We start from the raw sequence: 23,829 nt of genomic DNA, 5'->3' as shown, positions 1-23,829 counted from the left end.
ATATACTGTGTATATATAGGTAAGAAAAAAAAGTTACCAAAAATGTCTATGTTCCATTAATATTGATATGTATATATATATATATATATTTTTGTTTTTACGCATTTGTGTATGATACTACTCTCTGCATTGAAGCAATAATCTCCATAAATCATTAACTCACTATGATGTAATTATTACACCATTAGGAGAAAATGTTTTCCCTTCCCCATAATGTAATAACAGCAAAAAGTTTTGGGCTCAGCACTTTAGCTACGTTATTGACCAGTTATTACATTTCAGGTTTTATTTCTTTTTTTATATGTAACAATTTGGGTCTTGTTACATTTCGGCTTGTTGTTACATATCGGGCTCTAACAAGCCTGTTATATTCTTACAGGATATATTTAGAGGGAACACTTAAAATATGCTGATGTGTGTTTTCTCATCTGAAATGAAAAAGCACTAAAAAGAAAACTTGCTGTTTTGTTTTTATGTTTTCAGTCTCAGAAAACTGCAGCCATTTATTAAAGTAGAGGGTGCTAATAAAAGACAAAACCTAATACTAAAAGTTCTGTGACTCAGGTAGCAGCAGTTTCATCTTCTGATTGAGAGGTTGAGAGTTCAAATCCATGGTTATTGCCCTTATTGTGTCAAAGTTTCTCTGGGTGAGACGCTGAATCCTCATTTGTTACTAATGGGAAATTAGTGCCTTACAGGCAGGCCTGTCACCATTAGTGTCTGAAATGGTAAAGTAGTAGTTGCTGATGTTGTAAAGCACTTTATAAATCAAGAACTTTTGAGTGCTTTAGTTGGTCTTAATGCAGAATTATTTCCTACACCAATGTTGCATTTTTCTGCCACACTATGCCTGCCACTAGTCAGTCCTGACATGTCTCCTACCTGCAGCCTCCCAGTCCAGCCGGAGCCTGCTTCCCTGCCCATCCCAACAACCGCCGCAGCCTCAGGCACCAACACAAACAGCTCTACTGCCCACACCTCAGCAACACCCAATGAGCAACCACCTAATTGCTCAGGTAAGATCAACCGCTACATCAGGATCTGTATGAAACTGTGGTAACGCAACATCTTTAGTTTATGTTGCCCATCACAGTCCACCACAGAAAATGGTGATCATTTCTCTTAAGGCAGAAATGTCTCCTACAATAAACAGATCAGATTGTCCGAGTATACTCAGAGTATTTTGGATACTCAGAGTATGTGATTTCTATTTATTTCCTATTTGTTTATTGACAACCTTTCCTTTGTATTCTAACCCATTTTTCCTTTTTCCCTCTTTACTATTCCTTTGCTCCGGCCGCACATTTTTTTCACCCTGATTTCATCAACGTTGCTTTTTTTTTTTCTATTTCCCTCCTCTTTCCGTGTGGGTGTGTGTGCACGTGTGCGTGTGTGTAGCCGGTGGCGTCTCTGCAGCCCTCTCAGCCTGTTTCCTACTCCAGCCCATCCTGCCCTCAGGTTCTTCTGCCAGTTTCTCCTCCCCAGCAGTACACAATGGTAGTGAACCCTTCATTTTCATCTTCATTTAAAACTTCCTGATCTCTCTTACCCTGTTCTTGTAACTGTCGGTAAAGTATTTAAACACAACTTTTGACATTTGCTGTCATTTGAACAGATTCTTTCAGAGATTAAATAAAACTAAAGCCCAAGAAGCTCCAAAGCTATTTTATCAATAGAAGTTATATTTTAAGCTCAGCTATAACATTGAATGTATATTGTGATGTACGACCATGACGTTCTTAATTCTGTCTTTCCTACAAAGCAAAGCAAAAGAATAAAAAACCTTCCTACACCATGGTTATCAGACTGAACGGCAAGTTCATAAGCATTAGATTGAAAATTCTGGAACAACGGCATGTACAGGTGCTGGTCATAAAATTAATTCCATTCAAAAAGTTAAACTTGTATAATCTATACATTCATTTCACACAGACTGACATATTTCAAGAGTTCTTTTAATGTTGATGATTATAACTGACAACTAATGAAAACCCCAAATTGAGTATCTCAGAAAATTTGAATATTGTGGAGAGGTTCAATGTTGAAGGCACCTGGTGCCCTGCAAAGACCTTTAAATGGTCTCCAGTCTAGTTCTGTAGGCTACACAATCATGGGGAAGACTGCTGACCTGACACTTGTCCAAATGATGACCATTGACACCTTGTACAAGGAGGGCAAGACACAAAAGGTCATCGCTAAAGAGGCTGTCTGTTCACAGAGCTCTGTGTCCAAGCACATTAATAGAGAGGCGAAGGGAAGGAAAAGATGTGGTAGAAAAAAGTGTACAAACAATAGGGATTCATTCTTCCTGCTGCTGACCAACTTTATGGAGATGCAGATTTCATTTTCCAAAAGGACTTGGCACCTGCACACAGTGCCAAAGCTACCAGTACCTGGTTTAAGGACCACGGTATCCTTGTTCTTGATTGGCCTGAAAACTTGCCTGACCTTGTGAAGAGGAAGATGCGAGACACCAGACCCAACAATGCAGAAGAGCTGAAGGCCACTATCAGAACAACCTGGGCTCTCATAACACCTGAGCAGTGCCACAGACTGATCGACTCCATGCCACGCCGCATTGCTGCAGTAATTCAGGCAAAAGGAGCCCCAACTAATTGAGTGCTGTACATGCTCATACTTTTATGTTCATACTTAAGTAATATTCTATTTTTCTGATACTGAATTTGGGATTTTCATTAGTTGTCAGTTATAATCATCAAAATTAAAATAAATAACCATTTGAAATATATCAGTCTGTGTGTAATGAATGAATATAATATACAAGTTTCACTTTTTGAATGGAATTACCAAAATAAATCAACTTTTTCACGATATTCTAATTTTATGACCAGCACCTGTACACTTCCACACCTACTTGTGTTATTTTCTTCATGTTTTATCGAAGACATTTTTTGCCACAACAAAGCAAGGCAAGGTAAATGTATTTGTATAGCGCATTTCATACACAAGGTAATGCATTGTGCTTTACATGATCAAAAATGCAACAGAAAACTTAACAAACTTAAAAACCAATAAGACCATTAAAATCAGCAGTAAAAACATTAAATCATTAATTAAGTGATGGGGACCATGGCTCAGGCGGTAGAGAGGTAATCTTCTAATCGAGAGGTTGGGGGTTTGATCCCAGTCTATACCTGTCTATGCTTCGAAGTGCCCTTGGGCAAGATACTGAACCCTAAGTTGCTCCCATTGGTTGACCAGCGCCTTGCATGTCAGCTCCGTCCCATTGGTGTGTGAATGGGTGAATGAGTTGATATTGTAAAGCGCTTTGGGACTACTTCAGTATGGGGATAAAAACGCTATATAAATCAAGTCCATTTATTATTTAAATCTCCCTCTCAGTCATATGCAGTAGTGAATTTAAAGCAGTAGACAAACGATTTGTGATTTAATAAAGTGTGTGGGAAAACATTTTCGCACAATTTTTTAAAATTTGAATACACTTGTGAATATCAAGGTCATACACTTGTTTTAATAAAAATAATGTAATAATTTGAAATTTTGATATCCTAAATGCAAGACTTGACCCCCATATCCTTTTTTTTTTTTTAAAGAGTTTAAACTATGACAGTAGGATAGATGAATGACTTACCCTTAACTCCGAATTTACAATACATTCCTCTGATCATAAGGACACTCTTAAACCTATTCTGTGTTTCTCGTTCTGTGGTTTTATTTTTATTTTTAGGGAGAAGATCTGGCAACCCAATTCACTCAGATCACACTGAGTCGGCAGGGCTCCAGTGAGAACCCTGAGCCTCCTCCTATGTATCAGGCTGCACCCACAGTGCTGTCCCAGCACCCTCCACCTCAGACTAGCTACATCATGGCTACCACTGGTCAGCCTTTACCGCCGCCATCTGGCTATCAGCCCGCCACTGGACACCCCCATCCTCCGCCTCCACCACCACCTCCTTCTCAGCCTGTCATGCAGGCCCCTCCCCCTCCACAAGGCTACATGCAGCCCCCTCCACCTCAACAGGTATGCTCGGTATGAACAGTGAGCCCATCAACGGCAACTTATTGTATCAAATAATTTCAGTCTCCACAGAGCCATTATTAGTATTTCATTGGTTGCCTGGTTGCAGAGGGACAAGAAATTCAATCTCTAACTTCCAATGTTTTGGACTGTTGTTTGTGCCCATTAACTCGTCATTACCATTCATTTGAGAGGGAGGAACTAAGTTTACCTGGTCATTAAAGTGCTTATGGGAGACATTAAGTCCTGCAATCTTGCTCAGGTGGCATGTTGTAAAACGATTTAGTTTAGCAAAGTTTTATTGGTTTAAGTTACTCCCAAGCAAGGCGCAGTAGTCTGTGTTCATAAAAGATAATGCATTATTGATATAATGCACTTTTACGGCAAAGTGACAAATGCAGCATCTTAAGCTGTTGGAGACAAATATTTTATGTCAGAGGACACAGTGTGGGCCTCATAGATCAATGAATCAAATTATTTTCTTGAAAAAAAGATGTAAAAGGTTCAAATATCTGATTGAAAGTTTTGTTTTAATCTCCTCTGTAAACATAATTTGCATGTTGCATTGTGGGATATGGCATAACGTAGACAGACATAGAAGTATTTTTACTTCATTCTGGGGCTTGAGTTCATAAATGCTTAACATTTTGGCATTATTTTAGCATTGTAGATTATATGCCCACACTAATATGATTGTCTCAGTTTGCTCTGTCTTTACCTTGAATTATGGCTCTTTGCCTAAGCATCAGATATAAATCTGTGTTGTGGAAATTTTGAAAAAATAGGCAAAATATTTTTTCAGTAGTCATAATCTTCTAAATTTGCTACAAAAAATGTTTTGATATTCAACGTTGTGTCCTGTATCTAACATTTCAATACCTTCAGTGTGGAGGAAGTTTAAATGAACAACCAAATTGTTCCCTTTTTCATGTGTGTTGATCACTCTATTAATCTTCTCTTTTTTGCTTCTTTTTTTTTTTTTTTTTTCTAGATACAGGTATCGTATTATCCCCCTGGTCAGTATCCCACCTCAGGCCAGCAGTATCGTGTGCCCCAGCCCGTGCCCCAGCCCATGTCCCATCAGGTGTCTTACCCGGCCCAGCGCACACAACCCATGCCACAGCCCACACAGCAGTCAGGTCAGTTGCTGCTTTTCTCCAGCAGTTTAAATATAAGCTAAATAAACAAAATTTTCATCCAATTTATGGCAGGTGTTGATTTTATTGTTGCAAAACGCTTTTATTCCTTTAACCGCATTAACGAGTGCTTTGTTAGTTGGTTAAAGTTATGTTCTATGTTTGCACTTTAATAATACACTAACCTGTGCAATAAGGGGTTTATTTTCCCATCTGGACTTAAGCGCTTTTTTGTCCACCTGTAGTTACGCGCTTCTCTCTTACGCGTATACTCCAGTCCAGGCTCCTAACACGCCCACCGCGCGTAAGTAGAGGAAAATTGTGTCGTCTGTGAACGAAGGCGGGCTGAAGGAAAGGAGGCGGTGATGTAATTTTTTTGGGCTGTCAAGACATCATGAAACATGGAGTTTTCTCAACGCTTGTAAATGTCATTGAAATCTGTGACTTTACGTTGGACATAGTATGAAAGAAATGAAATCACTGTGACCAACGTGGACGGAAGTCTGCGTCTGTCAGAGTTTTAATTAATCGCGCAGCTGAGTAATCATAACTGCTGCTGCGCGACACAAATCCGTGTGCTTTCAAGTGTAACTAAGTTTATGTTTCTAGTGCAAGATAATGTTTCACCTTATCGGGGCCCTGTACTTATTCCAGGGTTAGAAGCGCGAAAGAAGACTTGAGCACATCGGAGAATGCGCGGGAACACCCACATTTCACGGCTGCTCCACCCACAATGCGTAACTGGGATGAAGGCGCGCAGCGACTGACTTAAGTACAGGGGCCCTGCGCGGCTTGTTGGGCTTACGCGCATGGGAGAAAATCCATAAATCTGCATTTAAAGGACCGTAAAAAGGAGAGAACGAAGCGTTTCCCATTCCAAAGCAATTATTGACTGGTCATTTCACACACGGCGGTTTGTTTACAAGATATTTAAAGTTCCAATAAATCTTCTTTCCTCAGACTTTATTAATCTAAACAACTGAACATCACCAAACAAGGGTTGACATCAAAAACTTGCATATTTTGCTTTGCTTTTAATCTCACAAATACATGCTCCTTTATGTAGCCCCATTTTAAAATGCCCCCCCTTTACAATGGTGGGATTAATTCCCAAGAAGCATATTGGATTAATTTTTTTGGATTACTGAGATTGCACTAATTAGCAGTGCTATTTGATGTGTTAAACATTTTACGTTTCATGGTGCTATTTGCTCTTCTGTTTCAATCAGGTCTCCAGACAATGATCCCCAGCCAGCAGCCCAGCTTCCAGGGCATGATGGGTGTACAGCAGCCTCAAAATCCTGGTCTACTCAACTCCCAGAGAGCTGGCATTGGAGGGCAAATGCAAAGCATCATGGTCCAGTACTCACAAATGCCATCATATCAGGTATGTACAGTAAGAGATACAACCATTACTATTTTAATATAACAACAATTCAGGGGTAAAAACATAGAAATGTAAACCAGAAAGAAAGGAAATCAGTACAAAAAGGCAAGAAATGGACATAAATGAGTGGATGGTTATCTATTGTTCCTTTGAGTTCAGCTCTCCAGCTTCTCCGTTAAAATATTTGTCATGTAAGTCAGCCAACACAAGCCAATTGGCCAAAAAAAACTTACTTTTGTCTTTTGTTTTTTTAGACATTTTCAGATTATATATCCAGATATGCTTCTGGCTTGCCTCTGAAGCTGTGAGGGAAGTCTTTTAAAAAGAATTGAACCCACCTTGGAGCAAGTTTTTTCTTCCTTCTTCCTTCATCCTGAAGTCAGAGATTGTTTTAAATTCAACCCAGCCTTTTTAAGTTGAAACCATAAAACCTGATTCTTCTTGTTTAGGAAATCTCCTAACATCAGCTGAGACTTATTGCATTCAGAGATGTTGGAGATAATGGCACAGATATTTGTTAGAATGTTTCTAGATTTTAAGAATATAATCTGCTTAGCTTTCTGTTTTTCTGAACTTTGCAAATCAATTATATTTATGTTATTTATTCAAATGTCATTTAGCAGATGCTTTTATCCAAAGCAATGTACAACACAAGCAGTTAGGGTTGAGGGACTTGCTCAACGTCCCACGGTGATGGACCAGGTTAGATCAACATTATCTGCAGCAGTTTCATTTGTTTTTTTTTGTTTTTTTACAGTTTGTTCCTGTCCTATGTGTGTGTGTGTTTTTTTTTTTTTTAACATTTTACTGCAACTGAACACATAAGTAGCCACAGATTATAACAACATATTTTACAATATGGGTATTCAGTGTCTTCTTTACAAAAAAGTTTTTTAATTTTTTTTAACCCTTACCATTGTTGCAGGTCCCAGTAGGAAACGAGAATCAGCAGGTAGTGCAACAGCAGTACCAGCAGCCCGTCATGGTCCCAGTCAGCCAGTCGGTCCAGGGGCCAATGCCTGTATACTACAGTGTTATCACACCCACGCAGCAGAATAGCACAAGGTGTGTTTTAAAAGTGAAGCATTGAATGTCTAGCTATTTGTTTTTTTTTTTTTTTTTTTAACAAATAATCTCTTGTGCATGTCTGTTACTTTTCTTCATGTGCCCTGTAGTCCGTCAGTAGGTTACTTGCAGGCTCCAAACTCTGAGCAGTATCAGATCACACAGTCGCCGTCCCCCTGTAATCCTCAACAGCTGCAGCAGCAATATTCAGGTAAGACGTCATTTCCGGAAGTTGGTCATTAAAAATAATAACCCAAGTTGTGTTTTATTTTCAATAAAAGATGCATACAAATCAGTGTTATTCTTTTAATATTCCATACCAACAAAAATGAGATGTATTAGATGTATACTCTTTATTTGCACTATTATCCTATGTTGGTATTTGTTTTTGTTCTTACTGTCTGCTTTTCTGTTGAATTTTCCCTATGGGGACCAATAAAGGTTTATTCTAATATATTTATCTCTAGAATTGAGGTTTTAGTGCAGTTTAATTAGCCTATAGCAGCCATGTCATTTATGTTCATCTGCATGTTTCCTCTCCTGTCTGTGCTCACTCAGGGGTTGTTCCTCCAGGGCCGGGGGTTATGGTTATGCAGCTCAGCGTCCCTAATGGACCCCAGCCTACCCAGAATCCTCCATTAGTCCAGTGGAACCCCTGCAAGTACTACAGCATAGAGCAGAGAGCCAACAAACCAGGAGAGCTCTACAAACCTGACAACACTCCTCAGGTGCACACAAACACCCAGATGTGAACCTCAGCTGGCTGTGAACACATCCCTACACTCCTGTTTCTCTTCTGCCTCCTAGTGGTAAACTGTGATACTGCTTTAGCATTTATTTATTTTTAATCCAAAAGAGGCTCATTCTGTGCAAAGATTCCAACACGTTTGTTTTGTAACACATTTCTTATAGTGTTTACCATTATATTGTATAAATGTAATGCAGAGGAATTAAGTAGGATTACATTTATCTTATGAGAGATCAACAAGAGTAGAAAAATGAACATTAAAATGTGAATGCCAAAATTGGGGGGAAAAGTTTTTTAAGTCAGGGACTTTTCCTTCATTTATTTTTTCTGATTATTCATTTTATTTCTTAATTTTTTTTACAGGCCAGTACTCAGCTGATGAGTCCTCTGACCTCCCCCACTCAGTCTCCCACCCCCTCTCCCTCTGGCAGCGTCAGCAGTGTCTGTCCAGGCTTGGGACCATTACCACTCATTTCCCAGTTTTCTCGACCAGGAGGACCTGCTCAAGGTAAATTAGAAGATGCAATCATGTGAAGTTTCTTAGCCCACAGATAAGATGTATATTCTATTTAAAAATAGATTTATTTCTTTCCTAATGTTTTTCATTTTTACCAAGGTAGTTTTAGTTGGGTAACAGATAATCTAATTCACTTCAATTTTTAATAATGACAATAATAATATCCCTAATAATACAAAGGTTCTGTCTAGAACAGTGGACACACAGACCCAAAGGGAAATCTGAAGGTTGATCTGGGATATCGTTTAAATAAACATAAACGTATTTTGCTGTTGGAGAGTGGGAGTTAATCCTTGTTGGCTTTAAACCAACTGGAAATTAAATCACTAGCAATGTGTTACTGATAAAAACAACATGCATGTTTAATTGCCAGCGAATATAACTCATCTTAAGATGTCTGTCAGCAATGATGACATCCTCCAGCTGACATACATAGACAATAAGTAGTGAGACAAATTCCCTCTTAAGTGACTGTAGGGTTTCCTCAGGTAACCTCAGATTGTGTATGTTAAGGAAGATGAAATTAAACTTTGAAAGACTTGTCACAACCCTGCATCCTGTTATCTGTGCTGCAGCAGTGTGGCACACGTCCAGTTTTCATCAAATTTAATTATTTCAGTTGTTCCGTATGCTAACGTTTGCACTTATATGCTAAGTTTTTTTTTTTTTTTTTTTTCCTTCCTAAAAATGAAAAATAAAAATTCTCGTGTCTGGTATTTTTTTCCATTTTGTCTGTCAAGTGTTCAGATTACATTGAAAATGAAAAAAATATTTCTAGTGATATGTACAGCTTAGATGTTTTCAATTTCCCAGACTCAAGTCTGACATGTGGTTTTGTGTTTGTTCAGGTGACGGCCGCTACTCTCTGTTGGGGCAGCCCCTCCAGTACAGCCTGTGTCCTCCCCCCCTCATGCACAGCCAGTCCTCCTACAGCTCCCTTCAGGTGAGTTACAACAAGCAAGGGAACTCAGTTTTATCCATTGGTAGTGTAACATGAGAATAAAGCAGAGTAAAAAAAAAAAAATTATTTGATCAATCTTGGATCAATATCATTGAATTTTTCCAAAATCAATTCATAGGTGCTGCAATGGTTTTTTGTTTCTTACTCCAACCCAAGTAGTCTCGCGTAATAGTCTGGTGTTAGCTGCATTGACTACTGCGCAACGACAAGTGCAAACATGGTGGATGCAGACGAAGCTTCGTTGGCTAAGCCGATTAATCGATTCAAAACCTTATTAATCTGAATCCAATCAAATAGGGAAATTGGCCATGATACCCAGCTCTACATGGGAACTGTTTATATGGTGTTCACTGTTAATTCTTAACTAAAAACATCAGATTTTGAAAAATGTGGCTCATTTTTAGCTATAGTTGTAGTTGTCTTGTTGAATTATTCTGCAAATACACTCGTGCACAACACAGCTCAGTGTAAAGCACTGTATGAAGTGTAAACTAAAGCCTAAATTTATCTATAACCGATTAATTTACATTGGTTAATAGGCCAGCTGAGTAATCAGTCGGGCTGTTGTTTTTTCCTTATATTGTATAATGTAAAAATGTGTTAAAATGTAAAACATCTCATGTCATCTGCCTCCATCTACTGTTCAGACGTGTTACTGCATCTTTGCAGTCAACCATATAATAGTTTTTTTTTTGGTTTTTCAGGCTCAGGGAGTAATCAAACACGGAGCACGAGGGAAAAAACAAACGCTAAAATCTGCATCGACAGATCTGGGCACCACTGATGTAGGTGAGTCAGCAAACATAAGATCACACATGTTGGAGCGATTTCACTTTTTATAGGTCAGTAGTTATTGCATAGCTGAAACTGATCATATAAAAAATATCAAAGCCATTTTTTTCACCCAACCTGTTCAATTGTTAAAGTTGTTGTTTATGAGGGTGATATTTTATATGAATTGCTATTGCATGCTTCTTACGTTCAAATGTTGTACAAATGACCCAAAAAACAAGTAAATATGGCTTTTTGTTTGTGATTTGATAGAAATATATTATAAATGTTGCTTAGCCTCATGTATCATGATACAGTTAGAGTCCAACGTGGTGTTGTGTGTTTCATTAATTATGATCAGAAATCAACATAGCCTGGCAGATATGTAGCAATATTAGGCTAAGATGTTCACTTCTGGAAGAAAACATGAACATTTGTACATGGGGTAGCATGAGTATGCTGATTCCATATAGAAGCATGATCTCAGTGGTGAATTATAGGTTTTCAGGTTCAAAGAATTCCACATCAGATCTTAAAATACCGTAAATTGTGCTCAGAGCAAGATCCAAGATGGCCGCCATCCGTATTGCGAACACCAATCTTACCATAACTTTGGTTCTGTTAGATCATTGTTTCCCAAAATGTATTGCCCCACGTACCCCTTGGCCTTTAATTATTATTGCACATACCCCTTAGCTCATGTTACACATTATTTATTTGTGTCTGCAGGTTCGTCTGAACTCTGTCCTGTCTCTCGTCGGACATTAACTTTGAATTTAGGCCTTTTTATTCATTTATTTCTGATGTTTCAACTTTTGGTGTATTTTAAAAGGTTGTGCCACAAATAATTTTTGAAGAAACAAGTCTGTGTGCATGTAAAACAAAAACAAAAAATCTATAATGTTAAAAAATAAACTGACAAATATTTCTGTGTACCTCCTAAGAGGTGTTCAACTACCCCAGTTAGGGAACCACTGTGTTAGATGTAGAAACAAGATCTGCTGATGAGCTTCTACATCAAACAGAACTGAAGTTATGGCAAGATTGAAATTTGCAATAAGGATGGCGGCCATATTGGATTTCTTGATTTTGAGTGGGAACCGTTGGTTTTCCAGCGTGGACCCAATTAAAAATGGATTCAGCATACTCAAAAACCCCATTGTACAAATGTTCATGCTTTCTTCCAAAATGAACCTTTTTTTTCCACACATCTGCCGGTCTTCGGGGGTTACAAATACACTTATGATTCTTTGAAGCAGGTGCTTCATGCATTAAGATGATTTACCGTATTTGGTCTCCTTGTTTTTTCCTTCAGTGGTGAGTCGAGTCCTGGAGGTAACGGACCTGCCAGAGGGCATTTCACGCCCAGAGGCAGAAAAACTTTTCAATCAGCTGTCGTTGTGTGGTGCCAAAATCCAGTGGCTGAAGGAGCCCCAGGGGGTCCGAGGTGGCTGTGGCCCCTGCTCTGTCGCGGGGCCTTCTGGTCCTGCGATGATGGGAGGCGGGGGAATGAAATGTGACAACGACCCAGCTCACCTCTACACAGTGGTGGCAGTGTTCCCCACCACCATGGCTGCACAGAGTGCTTCCTTCAAACTGAACAACAGTGGGGCAAGCCTCTTCAAACTGCGGGCCGCCAAAAAGAACTATGACCTACGTGTTCTGGAACGTTCCAGTTCACAGTGAGAGAAACGAGTGGATGCAGGAAAGAAAGTCAGAGACTCTGGACATGCAGAAAAGGATTGAGGAGAGGGTTGGGGCTGCGCTTGGTGTACAATTTAAAAACAAAACAGAAAACTTGAGGTAATTCATGTGTCAAATGTATAAAAAGGGAAGATGGTGCGAATTATACGGTGGCCGGTGTTTGTTTCCAAAAAAAAGAAATTTGTTGTTTTTATTCCTTGTTTTTGTTTTGTATTTATATAGCAGAAGAGCACACAAGACACGTGAGCATGTGTTTCACTGTTGCCGTGGAAAGTGTGCAGCCATCATTATGAGAACACACACAGAGCGCAGGCAACAGGGTCACGTAGCACATACCAAGAACACACTGGACTTCAGTCGAACCCTTTCCCCCCCTCCTCCGTCTACTGCCCCTCCCCCTCCTCCGCTCTCTGCCAGCGCTCTCATCCTCACCCACTCACTGCTGCCAGTCGTCACTTGATCTCCCACATTTAGACATTTTTCATGTGCTGCTGTGCACTCTCTGCTGCCCCCTGCTGCTCACCCTTTTTCTTGCCACATTCTCGCTTCCCTCTATCTCTCTCTCATGTACTTAAGTCACTGCTCTCTCGCTCTCTCTCTCTCCTCTCTTGCTTTCTGTTTGCCTTACTGCTGTTGTGGGTTTCTGTATTGCGCTGTTTTCTCTCAGTTTTTTTTCTCTTCTTTTTCGTTTTCAATATATTTATATAAGTGATGTAAGGAATAAAAGAAATCTATATATTCAGTGATTTTTCTTTCTTTCCCCGAGTGACAAAGTTTAGGCCTTTATCCTTTTTCTCCGCCCCCCTTCCCCCATCCCAGCTCCTTTTGCCCCTCATCTGTTTCCTCTACCTCACTTCCTTTGTTCCTCTTCCTTTCTCCCACTACTGGCCCCGCCTCCCCCAGCTCCACCCACCCCCAACGCCCCATCATTGTGTTTGCGTTTTTTTGTTGACAACTGTGCAGAACGTATCAGAAGTAGTTAAAAGTGCACAATGATTGCACATGTCTACTGTAAATTTTATTTAATGTTATTTTTGTTTTTAAAAATATAAAAATTGAGAAAAAAAAAATCTAATCAAAACATTTATTCGTGTTATGTTTTTTTTTTTTTTAACCCATGAATCTGAAGGTCACACTTCAGAGTTCTGTTCCATGTTTTGGTGTATATACAGCATGTGTGTATATGCTAAAAGTGTTGGATGTGCAGTCGTTGACTAAAATATAAAGCATTAGTTTATGCTTTTTTTTTTTTAACAGATTAATTTACTGTTAATCAACCTGATATGGGATAGTATTAATGTTTGTACATTTACGTCCGCAAAACACAATCATCCTACTTCCCATTGGATCACTCTCCCGGCTTGTCCCACCTTCCACGCAACAAAAGTAGTTCTGATTGGATTTAGTCTTGTATAAATGTTAAAGTTTTGTTTTTACGAGTTAACAAAAGTATCACTAGTTTTTGTTCATATGTCATTTCTAAAATTAGTTATTTTCACTTGAAAAAATGTCTACAAACATTTTTAGTTGACAGCAAAATTAACACTGACCGAGATTTCCGACAAGATATTTGTTTTTCTACACCTGTGGACAGAAGAGTAAATGCATGGCTTGTATTCAGACATTTGGAGGAATATCTTCATCCTTAGTCTCAAACTTTTGCTGTTGTGTACAACAATGAGTACCCAGAAGGAACCCATGATACAAGCATAGGAAGAACACGCAAACTCTTCTATGCTAGCCATTTATAGTGTCTTACTTCTTACCTAGTATCTGGTAAAACCTTCCCTAAGGGGACGTTCAGGTTCTAAACAGGAGGTTGTGCACAAAGATATAGCTACAATTCAGTTAATCTTCCATTTGAGTAGTCAAACTTTTTTCTGAATCAGATAAATTACTACTAATAACTTTGTTTCTTTGCGTTTTATGAAACCAGTGGCTAATCTAGAAACGTTTTACTACACCGACCAATGCTGGGACCGTGAAGAGCTCAGCTGTCCCCAGCAGTCACATAGTCACACTCACCCATACACAGAATCTGGGCTGGGCCTGTTTGCATTACTCAGCCATTTCCTCCACCTGTTCGAAGTCAAGCAGAAAGCTTGGTTTGACGCTGTAAGAACAGAGTTTAGTGACCACGAGAAGAACTGGGATTCAACTGCCAAGGTCTGTAGGGTTTTTTTCTCTCTCACACACACAAACTCACTCTTTTCATCCGGTCCGTGACCTAATCTTTGAATTTCTGAATGTGTTTTTTTTTTTTTTTTTTTGTTTCTAACGGGGCAGCTAGAGAGCTGTGGAGCCTTCATAGGCCTACATATTGCAGCCTTTTATTTTGAAGTTGATTATATATACTGTAAGTCCTGTTTGAACGTGACCAACATCTAGTTGCCCTTTCAGAAAAGATCTTTTGGGAAAGTTGAGGGGATATTGAATGTTTAAACCAATCAGAAATGAGCTGCTAGATGCAGGTTCACCACAAAAAACTACAAATACAGCATTGATGCTCATCTACTTTGTGTTTACAGGAACCAGCGCCAGCAAACACCATGGCACAGTATGACTCGTGAGTTCAGTCCGACCCTTAAACTCTTCACTTGCTTCTTTCCCATGTCACAGAAATGTTCCCTCATTTACTGGAGCCTATTGAGCCTAACTCTCAGTATGGAGTTCCCATCAACAGCTGAAGGATATACTCTAATAGAAAAAACTCAAACACGAGGGAGGAGGCTGCAGTTTGTCTTTCACATCCAACATTTGCTTCTCTGATGACAGGTTGGATGACAAGGACTCTGTGGATATTCATGACAACCCACCTCTCCCCGATAACGTGGTGAAAGAAGAGGACAACACGGTGAGGCGACTAATATCAGGGACTTAAAGACACGCTGTAACGTATATGTTGATTCATGTTTGCACATTTATTTATATATATAATCAATCAATGTACAGTATTTAGTTTTAGGGTTCCACCATCCAACCTGGGAGGCAGAAATTAGTCGGCTGGGTATTGAACATGCCAAACAAACACAGAGAAATCCACACAGATATAGTAGTGTATAACATAAAACATTATGGAATTAAATACTTAAATTCTTATTTAATTCAATAATTATTACTTTAACTACCACTTTCGTGGACCACGCTGTGTATCAATAGAGGGAGAGACGTCATCCTTGCAGTAAGTGTTGATTTTTTTCTGGGGTAAAAGTCCTCTTTGTTTCTTCTACCTGTGATGTTTATGGGACAGCCAAAAAGTGTCAGTCAAACCAAAATAAGTTGTAATCAATATACGAAGAAGAAGTTACCTTGCCAGTAAGCGTTAGTGTGAGACACTTTGGTTTATTTGACAGAAATTTGTGTAATAATAGAAATGTATTAGGCTGCTAAATTGAAGGAGGCTGTGAGAGGTGGTAATATAATACCAAGGAAAATTGACCAAACCATAATAGGTGATCATATACTGTTGTTTAAGTAACTGAACCAAGAACAGAACTCCCCCCCCCCCAAAAAAAAAAAAACCCCCCACCTTTGATTATTAACATAGTTCAACCTTTAATCAGATTTTTGTAAACAATGATGACTATGGAGCAAAAACAATTAAAAAAAATAAAAAATCACAAACACTAATTTTATTTTTATTTTGACCACCGACATGGGATTTTCATCTGAAAATTTTTTAAACCAACTACAATAAAATAAATGGCCTCAGGGTTGTGGGATCAGTACAAAAAGTAAAAAGGACAAAAGATCATTGGTTTATTTATTCAATTAAAATGTATTTCACTCTTAATCTCTATGAGCGTATCAAGCTTCAAACTGAATATGAAAACATTCAATTATTAAGACTAACTTTTTGAAAATGCTAAAACTTAAAGCGCCTCTAACTAATTATATCACATATTGAAACTAATGCACACAAAGGATATTTGGTCATCATTGATTCAGCTGAGCTTTATTTATATAGCGCAAATTACAACAATAGTCATCTCGAAGTGCTATCAAAATATGAAATTCTTAAGAAGAAGAAAAAAAAAAAAAACAACAAATCCACATAAAGATGCATCAGCTACAGTAAAACTCCCTTTTTAAGGGGAAGAAATCTCCAGCAGAACCAGGCTCAGAGGTGGCAGCCATCTGCTTTGACTGGTTTTGGTCAGTGGGATGGGGTTAATCATGACATATGGAGTAAAAGCTCTGATGGTGAGTAAATATCTGCTCCCTGTGATAAAGTTGGGAATACTACAATGTGTGCTTAGTCTCAGTCTAAGGTTGGTGGTCTGTTCATGTTCAAGTTTCTTTGCCCTCAGTAATGCACACTGCACTTCTCCTCCTCTGCTGTTGGCAGGTCTATTTTATCTACGATGAGGAGGTGGAAGAAGAAGAAAAAGTGGAACTTCCTCCTCCAGAGCTGCTCAAACCTGCCAATGCCAAACCTCACAAGTTCAAGGACCATTATTGCAAGAAACTGAAATTTTGTGACGCCTGTGCCCGCATGATTGTTTGTACGTGATTTGGCATGTCATTGTAAGACTGAAAGGTGCACGGAAAAAGAAGCGGCACAGAACAGCAGAGTTTTCTCCTTTTCAGTGAACAATAGGTTTGCACTGCGGTGCAAGGACTGCAAGACCAGCATCCACCACCAATGTCAGTCCTACGTGGAGTTTCAGAGATGCTTTGGCAAGATTGTAAGATACAGAATAGACATGGCTTTGGTTAGAAATGTCAACCCTTTGATTCCAAACAGAATCTTTTCTCCTCTCCTCTCGTAGCCTCCAGGCTTCAGAAGAGCCTACAGCTCTCCTCTGTACAGCAGTCAGCAGAATGCCACAGTCTCCCAGCTGCTGCCTTTCTGTGAGTCCAAACAACAAATGGTCATACCAATCTAAATACTAATCATCCTTGAGTCGTTTATATTTACATCACTTTGGAGATGCTTTTACACTTTCAGCTAAAACAAGCCTTACATCCTGTTTCTATGGAGCTTATTTCTTACTTTACACCAGGGGTTCTCAAACTTTTTGGATCTCGGCATTCTTCATAGGATTTTTTTTTTTTTTTTTTTTTTTAAATAACCCATAATCTTCATGTCATTTGAACACAATTTACTGCCATTTGTTCTCCTACATGCCATAGGAATGACCTATTCTCCAAATGTTTCAACTGAAATATTTAGCATATTTGTCTTAGAAATGAACTTGTGCTTTGTGTATACAGCAATAGTATTTAATGTATAACAAATAAACAAAATATGTACACATTTGTTTGAAAACTTAATAAATCATTTTTTGCTCATTTTTATATTTATTGAGACATCATCACACTTCATAATGATACCACTTGTGCTTCATGACCAGTATTCATATATTATAAATAAATAAAGTATGTTTGTTTTATTGGTGCATTGGTCCACTAACCCTTTTGTAATGATACAACATAAATAAAGTTTGTTTTTAAAATTTGATTATTTCATAGACCCCCAAGCTACGGCTCGAGGATCCCTGGGCGTCCTCGAACCCCAGTTTGAGAATCACTGCTTTAAAGCTCAATAACAAGGCTTCTGCGTAAATGTATTGGTTTCAGGAAATGATATTATCAGCTTCTGAGCAGCACAGGGAATATGTAGGGTGTGTAAGCTTTTCAGCAGATATGTGTATGTCTATGGTTGGATCATTCAGCCAATCAAGAGAGAGTTGTAGTGCTTTTCATATGCAAGATTGTCCCACTGCCCAAATTCATGCATCTAAGGGACCTTTATTGACCATAAGTAAGTGGATCTGTCACACAGCCCATTCATTCTGTCATATTCCATTATTGACTGCTGTGCTTCCTTTGATTGGTAAATGCTGGTTGTTTGGCAGCACAGTCAAACCGCACTGACCCCGTGTTTGAGACGCTACGAGTAGGAGTGATGATGGCCAACAAGGAGCGTAAAAAAGGCTCGGAGGAGAAGAAGAATGTGAGTAAAATATGATTTTAGCCTGAGATTTGTGCTAAGAGCTGTCCATTCTTCTTTTCAAAATAGCTCCACCTCAGTCAGATTGGATGGAGAGTATCTATGAATAACAAAGCAATTTTTACATCTAGCCAGAGACTTTCTTCTGGATTAAGCTCTTGCCTTTTGTTATTGAGGGGGGGGGGGATCAGTGTAAAGGTGGCTGAATACTTTTGCATGCCACACTTTTCTGTTCATTTTATTTTATTCTATGATGAAATCCCAGTCAAATACTTTTACATCCGTGGTGTTAATGTGAGAAAATGTGCAAAAGTTGAAGTGGTATGTTTACCTTTCAAAGCCACTGTAATCTGTGTTCCTATTATTTAGATGACGATGATTATGATGGAGGAAGATGAGTCCCAACCGAAGGAGGAAGATGGAGTCGGAGAAGGTAAGGGTTTACTGACGATGTTGCACAAAAATTACACAAAGATGGACACAAAATTTGTGTATTTTTGTAAGTGACAAACAGAGAGGGAGAGAAAAAGGGAGACAAAGCTCCTGCTGATGAGAAGGTAGGCACACAAAAAGGTGTTTTAACAGTAAACACTGTGAACCTAACACTGTATAAATGTAGGATGAGTTTGTGTGTTGTACTTTCAGTGTAAAAAGCCTCAGCCAGGGAGGATTGGAGTCTTCAGTCAGTCTCATTATTATCTGGCTCTGTATCGCTTCAAAGCCACGGAGAAGGACGATCTGGATGTTCAGTTAACTTCTACCCTTACATTTCTCTTGCTTCCTTTTCTTGCTCCCTTTCTGCTTCACTCATGTTCTTCTCTGGTTTTACATGCACTTTTTGGGGGGCTTTATGTCGCCCAGAGCTGGTGACCGGATCACAGTAATCGATGATTCCAACGAGGAGTGGTGGAGGGTGAGTCTACTGTTTTTTTTCTTCTGAATTGATTGACATCATGCAGCTGCTTAAAAAAGATTTTATAAAAAGATAAACTGATGAAAATAGATGGCACATATCTTCACATATGTTTACACAAATAAACTAGTACATATTTACATACATAATACATAATTTACAGGTTTGGGATTTGTTTTCATAATCATTTTTCTTCGCAGAAAAGAAGAAAAGAAAAATACCTTTTTGTTTTATTTTGAACTGGTTTAATTGATGCGTTTGAGTACTGACATCTACACCTTTCACTATAGGTGGTAATTCAATTTTTTTATTTTTTAAATAAAAATATTTAATAAGCTCATAACCATTGTTTACAACTCAAACAAAAAGCAAAATCAGGGTAATTTTTTAGCCATAGGTTTGCACTCTTGGAGTGCTCTTGTTTTCTAATGATGCATTATTGTAACATTCAAACTGGAACACTGCTTTATTAAATACGTTTAAGAACATTTATCATGACTTGGATTGTAACTTAGTAGTGGAGAGTTCAGCTGATCTAAGTTAGTGGTTCTCAACCTTTTCTGCCCCCGAACCCCAAAATAAAGGTGCCAGAGACGGGCACTGGTTGAACAGACATAAACAATGAAGAACAGTCATGGGGAGACAGGGCCATCTGGAGGAATAAAGGGAAGAGCTTTTTCGGGCCCATCCATAAAGTCAGTAAAATGATGGTTCATTGTATGAATCTGTGTTAAACACATTTATTCATTTATCTGAATAATATCCATTGTTGTCCAGGAAGTTTTTCCTATTTTTTGGGCATAGTATATAGTCATCTTATAGATGTAAATCTTTGTTTTATTCAGAAATAAAATGGGTTAAAAGTGACCAAAAATGGTGGAAAAGATGGTGAAATGGGATTTTAAAAACCACAGAAATTGGTTAAAAGTTGCAAAAATCGAGTGGCCACAAACTGACAGAAAAAGTGGTTAAAAAAGGTGTTCAGTGTCAATATTGGAACAATAAGTTTCAAATGGTAAATAATGGGCCTGACAAATTGTGAATGCAGTTAAATTGGCAAAAAATAAGGATGAAATATGGTGAAAAGAGCTTAAAAGTAACAATAATGGGTCAACATTGGGCAGGAAAAGTGGTGAAAATGTCTTGAAAGTGGGGAATAAAAAGTGCAGAAAAGACATTGAAATTGGTCTCGACCCCAAAGTTGAGAACCCCTGATCTAAATGATTCCAATTAGAGCCTATGGGTTGTTGGTTCCCCACTCTTAAAGAATTTGTTCCTTCAGGGGAAAAGCGGCGAGAGAAGCGGCTTCATACCAGCCAGTTACATCATCCGAGTGCGATCAGGAGAGAGTGTCTACAAGGTGACCCGTTCATTTGTTGGTAACCGAGAGATGGGCCAAATCACTCTAAAAAAAGACCAGGTTAGCATGTGTTCACACACCTACCCAACACGATAAATAGGTCAGTGACACGTTGAGATCAGTGCTTCCTACTTCCTGGTATTTGTTTAGTTATGACAGTGGCTATCCGTACGGTTGCCACTGCCGTAATCAATATATCGACATTTTATTCGTAACCCTAACCCTAACCCTAACCCTATTTGGCCAGTTTAAGTCACGTGACTAAGACTAAACCTAACCCTAAAAATTGTTGCCATATAGGGTTATAACCTAACCCTAACCCTAAGATGCTCCATACGTGTACTTCGTTAACTGTACCAATAGCACCGGGGATTGTCCGTACGGCAACCGTACAAATATACACTTTCTTCAGTTATTAGCATAAATAAGATGAACCTTGACCAAACAAATAAAGAAGAACACGAGTAGTTTAATTTTTCAGCTTTGAAGTTATGAAATGAATGGAGGGATAACGCTAATGCCAGACTTATCATTAAAAATGTGTTCAGCTGCTGCATTTGATCCTCATTGGCTCAGAGGTGTAGGCTACACATACTGTACCTCACGTGTCGCATTAAAAAGCTCTTTCAGAGCAGGTGCCTCAGAAATATACTCTCGATAGACAAGTTTGCTGTGTTACAGTCATGAGTAATCTGTCAAACATGCATTGAGGAACATTCAGATCACATGCACACAAAGGAAAGTACTGCTAAAGATAGTTGTGGTGACATGTTGATTATACAAACTGTGCAGAGATGTTAAATCCCAGGAAAACCCGTGTCATTGGGACATGAAGAGACGTATGCTGCACAGTTACTGGCATGGGCTTGTTTTTATCAGAAAATGTGAACCTATACCTCAAACTATGACTCGCCTGTTTTAATCTAACTTTGGTATGACCGACTTCCTGCAAAATCTGCAAGATTTGTAATCTGAGGCGATGATAAACGAGCCAAAGAACACTGTAGTTTGCCTTGTTTGATTAGACGAGTGTATCAATTGTAAAGAAATGAATCCTGATCCCACAAAGGAGTCTCTGCACTGTTTGTGTGTTTCCTCAGATTGTGGTGAAGAAGGGTGAGGAGGTGAAAGGTTACCTGAAGGTCAGCACAGGGCGAAAGCTCGGCTTCTTCCCAGAGAATCTGCTGCAGGAGATCTGAAAAATGTTCATCCTAAATATGAAAGCAATAACTGAACTAAATAGTTCAATAACTACGAGTTTGTCACTGCTGAACGCACCGTTGTAATGTTCTCATAATGTTCTCTACTGTGTCACAGATGAATATAAATGTTGGAATGTTTCTAAGAAAAAGACGAAACTGTTTTTCCACGTTTGACTTTTAAATAAAGATGACTTTGTAGCTTACCAAGACTTTTTGATTGAATGTGTTAATAATACACGTGTGTCGACTCTTCCAACCGCACCATTAACGTCCCACTGACTTGACGCCGGCATGTAAAACCATTCTGTACTTGCTTATTTCTCTTCTATACCTTTACGGTGGTCTGCTAGTGTGTCTCAAAACTCACATCAGACATAATGCAGGGTTCACTCAAGCCAGCATAGAATCAAGCTTATTCACACTAAAATGTTCTCCTTCACTATGATAGGGGCTCAGATGTAAAAACAATCATACTGTGGTTTGGGGGGGCACTGCTGAGCTGTACCACCACCTAGTGGTCTGCTTGGCGTATCTTTGTTTTATTTACCAGTAGGTATGTAACGATTAATCGTAAGGCAGTTAAAAACCGATTCATAGGTATCACGGTTCATATCGATACTCTGAAAATTGATTTGCAGTACTTTTTTTAAGCGTAGGCGTCGGGTGTAATCGCCTACTATTCTTAAACATGTTCATAAATGATTCCTTACCCCTTTAGCAATGAAAGAATATCTGTAATATTACGTGAATATCTGTAAAAGTCACGTTTTTCTATTAGCTCTGTCTGCTAGCGCATAGCATCTCTTCTTCACTGCTAGAATATCTGCATGCCAACCGACCACTGGGTTACCAGCGCCCTCTGCTGGTCCAAACAAATATCTGATGTAAATACAGTGCAATGACTTTTTTTTTTTTTTTTTTTTTAAAGTCCAATTGTTAAGGCACAAAATACTATTCTGCAGTTTTGCATAGTTTACTGTAGAGCCATAATTTAAATGAATAGGCTTCTTCATTTGTATTACTCCTTTATTATTTTAATTCAGAATTTATTTTTAGTTAAATTGCATTGTTTTGAATAGTTTATCATTCTTTTGACAATGAAAAATAAAAGGACAATAATACAGTATTTTCTAGTTTTTTTTCAAAAAAAAAAAATAAAGGAATATTTTTCCACTGTCCCATTTTGTAGAATAAATCGCGAGAGAATCGTATCGTGAACCCAGCATTGTTAATCGAATCGTATCGGGAGTTGAGTGAATCGTTACATCCCTATCTACCAGTAATTGTAATTATTTTATTTTAGTGCTAAATCTGCCGAAGGTTGCTTTTATGAAATAAAAAAAAGCAACCGAAGATGACGACAATGTGTTTGTACCAACTCTGATATCCCATTATTACTGAAATAAGTGAAAAGTCAACGTTGTTTGATTTTTAGGAGAATATTTACCATTAGTTGCTCTTATTTATAGTACTGTATATATAAATGGCTCCTGATTTTGATTGTTTTTCTGCAGACTGGTCTGAAAAGTCTGTATAAGTGACTGTGTTTATATGTGTTAGTTATTATTATTGTGTGTGTGTGTGTGTGTGTGTCCTTTGATTGTCCTTCAGTAATCAGTTTTTTCTTTTTTCCAGAATGGAGACGTGTTATTGTCAGAACATGCCAAACATCCTTCCCTAAATCCCTCAAACAAAACCAGTGGATACATATAATCAGTGATAATCTTTATAGCAAATTTTGATTTGGTTATAGTTAAAGTAACTTAGTTGTAGTCAACAGATACTGTATCTTTGAACTAAATCAAAACCTGGAATTGGAACACTTTTTTAAGAATGCATGTACTATTAATAATAAACGAGGCGAATATTCCACTTTTTAGAGTTTTGTGTGTTGCAGCCATGAAGCAGGTGACAAGGACATGGAAACAACAAATCTCACCCAAAAATAAATCTTTGGTTTAGAACGGTAGAGCAAACTTTAGATGATGAAAAAACAACATTAACAATTAGAGATAATTTATAAAATTTGCTCTGAAAATAGACTAAGTAGACTTCACAATTACATAAGTTCATTAAAGGATGTGTGACAAAAAGGCACGTACACTTTTT

The 23,829-nt window shown here is 38.4% G+C and overlaps 2 protein-coding genes across 14 annotated transcripts in view; both read left to right on the top strand.

The window, feature by feature from the left end:
- r3hdm2 (R3H domain containing 2) overlaps positions 1-13,031 on the top strand; it is a 59,593-nt gene extending 46,562 nt beyond the window's left edge. For 8 of the 13 annotated variants that reach the window (XM_028446114.1, XM_028446122.1, XM_028446120.1 and 5 more), the window contains 12 exons: positions 889-1,016; positions 1,399-1,497; positions 3,710-4,003; positions 4,992-5,139; positions 6,366-6,523; positions 7,449-7,588; positions 7,699-7,799; positions 8,147-8,316; positions 8,700-8,844; positions 9,702-9,796; positions 10,519-10,603; positions 11,901-12,271. In XM_028446114.1, coding sequence (XP_028301915.1) covers positions 889-1,016; positions 1,399-1,497; positions 3,710-4,003; positions 4,992-5,139; positions 6,366-6,523; positions 7,449-7,588; positions 7,699-7,799; positions 8,147-8,316; positions 8,700-8,844; positions 9,702-9,796; positions 10,519-10,603; positions 11,901-12,271 — 1,934 coding nt within the window. Of the gene's footprint in view, positions 1-888; positions 1,017-1,398; positions 1,498-3,709; positions 4,004-4,991; positions 5,140-6,365; positions 6,524-7,448; positions 7,589-7,698; positions 7,800-8,146; positions 8,317-8,699; positions 8,845-9,701; positions 9,797-10,518; positions 10,604-11,900 lie in introns of all 13 variants that reach the window. The other 5 variants (XM_028446127.1, XM_028446126.1, XM_028446119.1 and 2 more) reach the window with 4 other exon arrangements.
- A 417-nt stretch (positions 13,032-13,448) lies between these two features.
- On the top strand, positions 13,449-21,923 carry LOC114463919 (SH3 and cysteine-rich domain-containing protein 3-like). The gene is made up of 13 exons (XM_028447817.1): positions 13,449-14,455; positions 14,818-14,855; positions 15,065-15,143; positions 16,638-16,794; positions 16,880-16,977; positions 17,062-17,143; positions 18,151-18,248; positions 18,615-18,678; positions 18,750-18,802; positions 18,891-18,994; positions 19,107-19,158; positions 20,441-20,578; positions 21,619-21,923. The coding sequence occupies exons 1-13, from the start codon at positions 14,216-14,218 to the stop codon at positions 21,715-21,717; spliced, it is 1,302 nt and encodes a 433-aa protein (XP_028303618.1). The 5' UTR covers positions 13,449-14,215; the 3' UTR covers positions 21,718-21,923.
- The last annotated feature ends 1,906 nt before the right edge of the window (positions 21,924-23,829 follow it).

This window comes from Gouania willdenowi, chromosome 5 (genome assembly GCF_900634775.1).
Source record: "Gouania willdenowi chromosome 5, fGouWil2.1, whole genome shotgun sequence".
Taxonomy (NCBI): Eukaryota; Metazoa; Chordata; class Actinopteri; order Blenniiformes; family Gobiesocidae; genus Gouania; species Gouania willdenowi.
The sequence above is the reverse complement of the archived record's forward strand: the minus strand, read 5'-3'. Positions and strand labels throughout refer to the sequence as shown.

Coding starts and splice junctions, on each gene's coding strand:
- LOC114463919 (XM_028447817.1), top strand. CDS start 14,216: ATGAAACCAGTGGCTAATCTAGAAACGTTTTACTACACCGACCAATGC. Junction 16,978..17,061: donor AGAGATGCTTTGGCAAGATT/GTAAGATACAGA, acceptor CTCCTCTCGTAG/CCTCCAGGCTTCAGAAGAGC. Junction 18,679..18,749: donor GGAAGATGGAGTCGGAGAAG/GTAAGGGTTTAC, acceptor TATTTTTGTAAG/TGACAAACAGAGAGGGAGAG.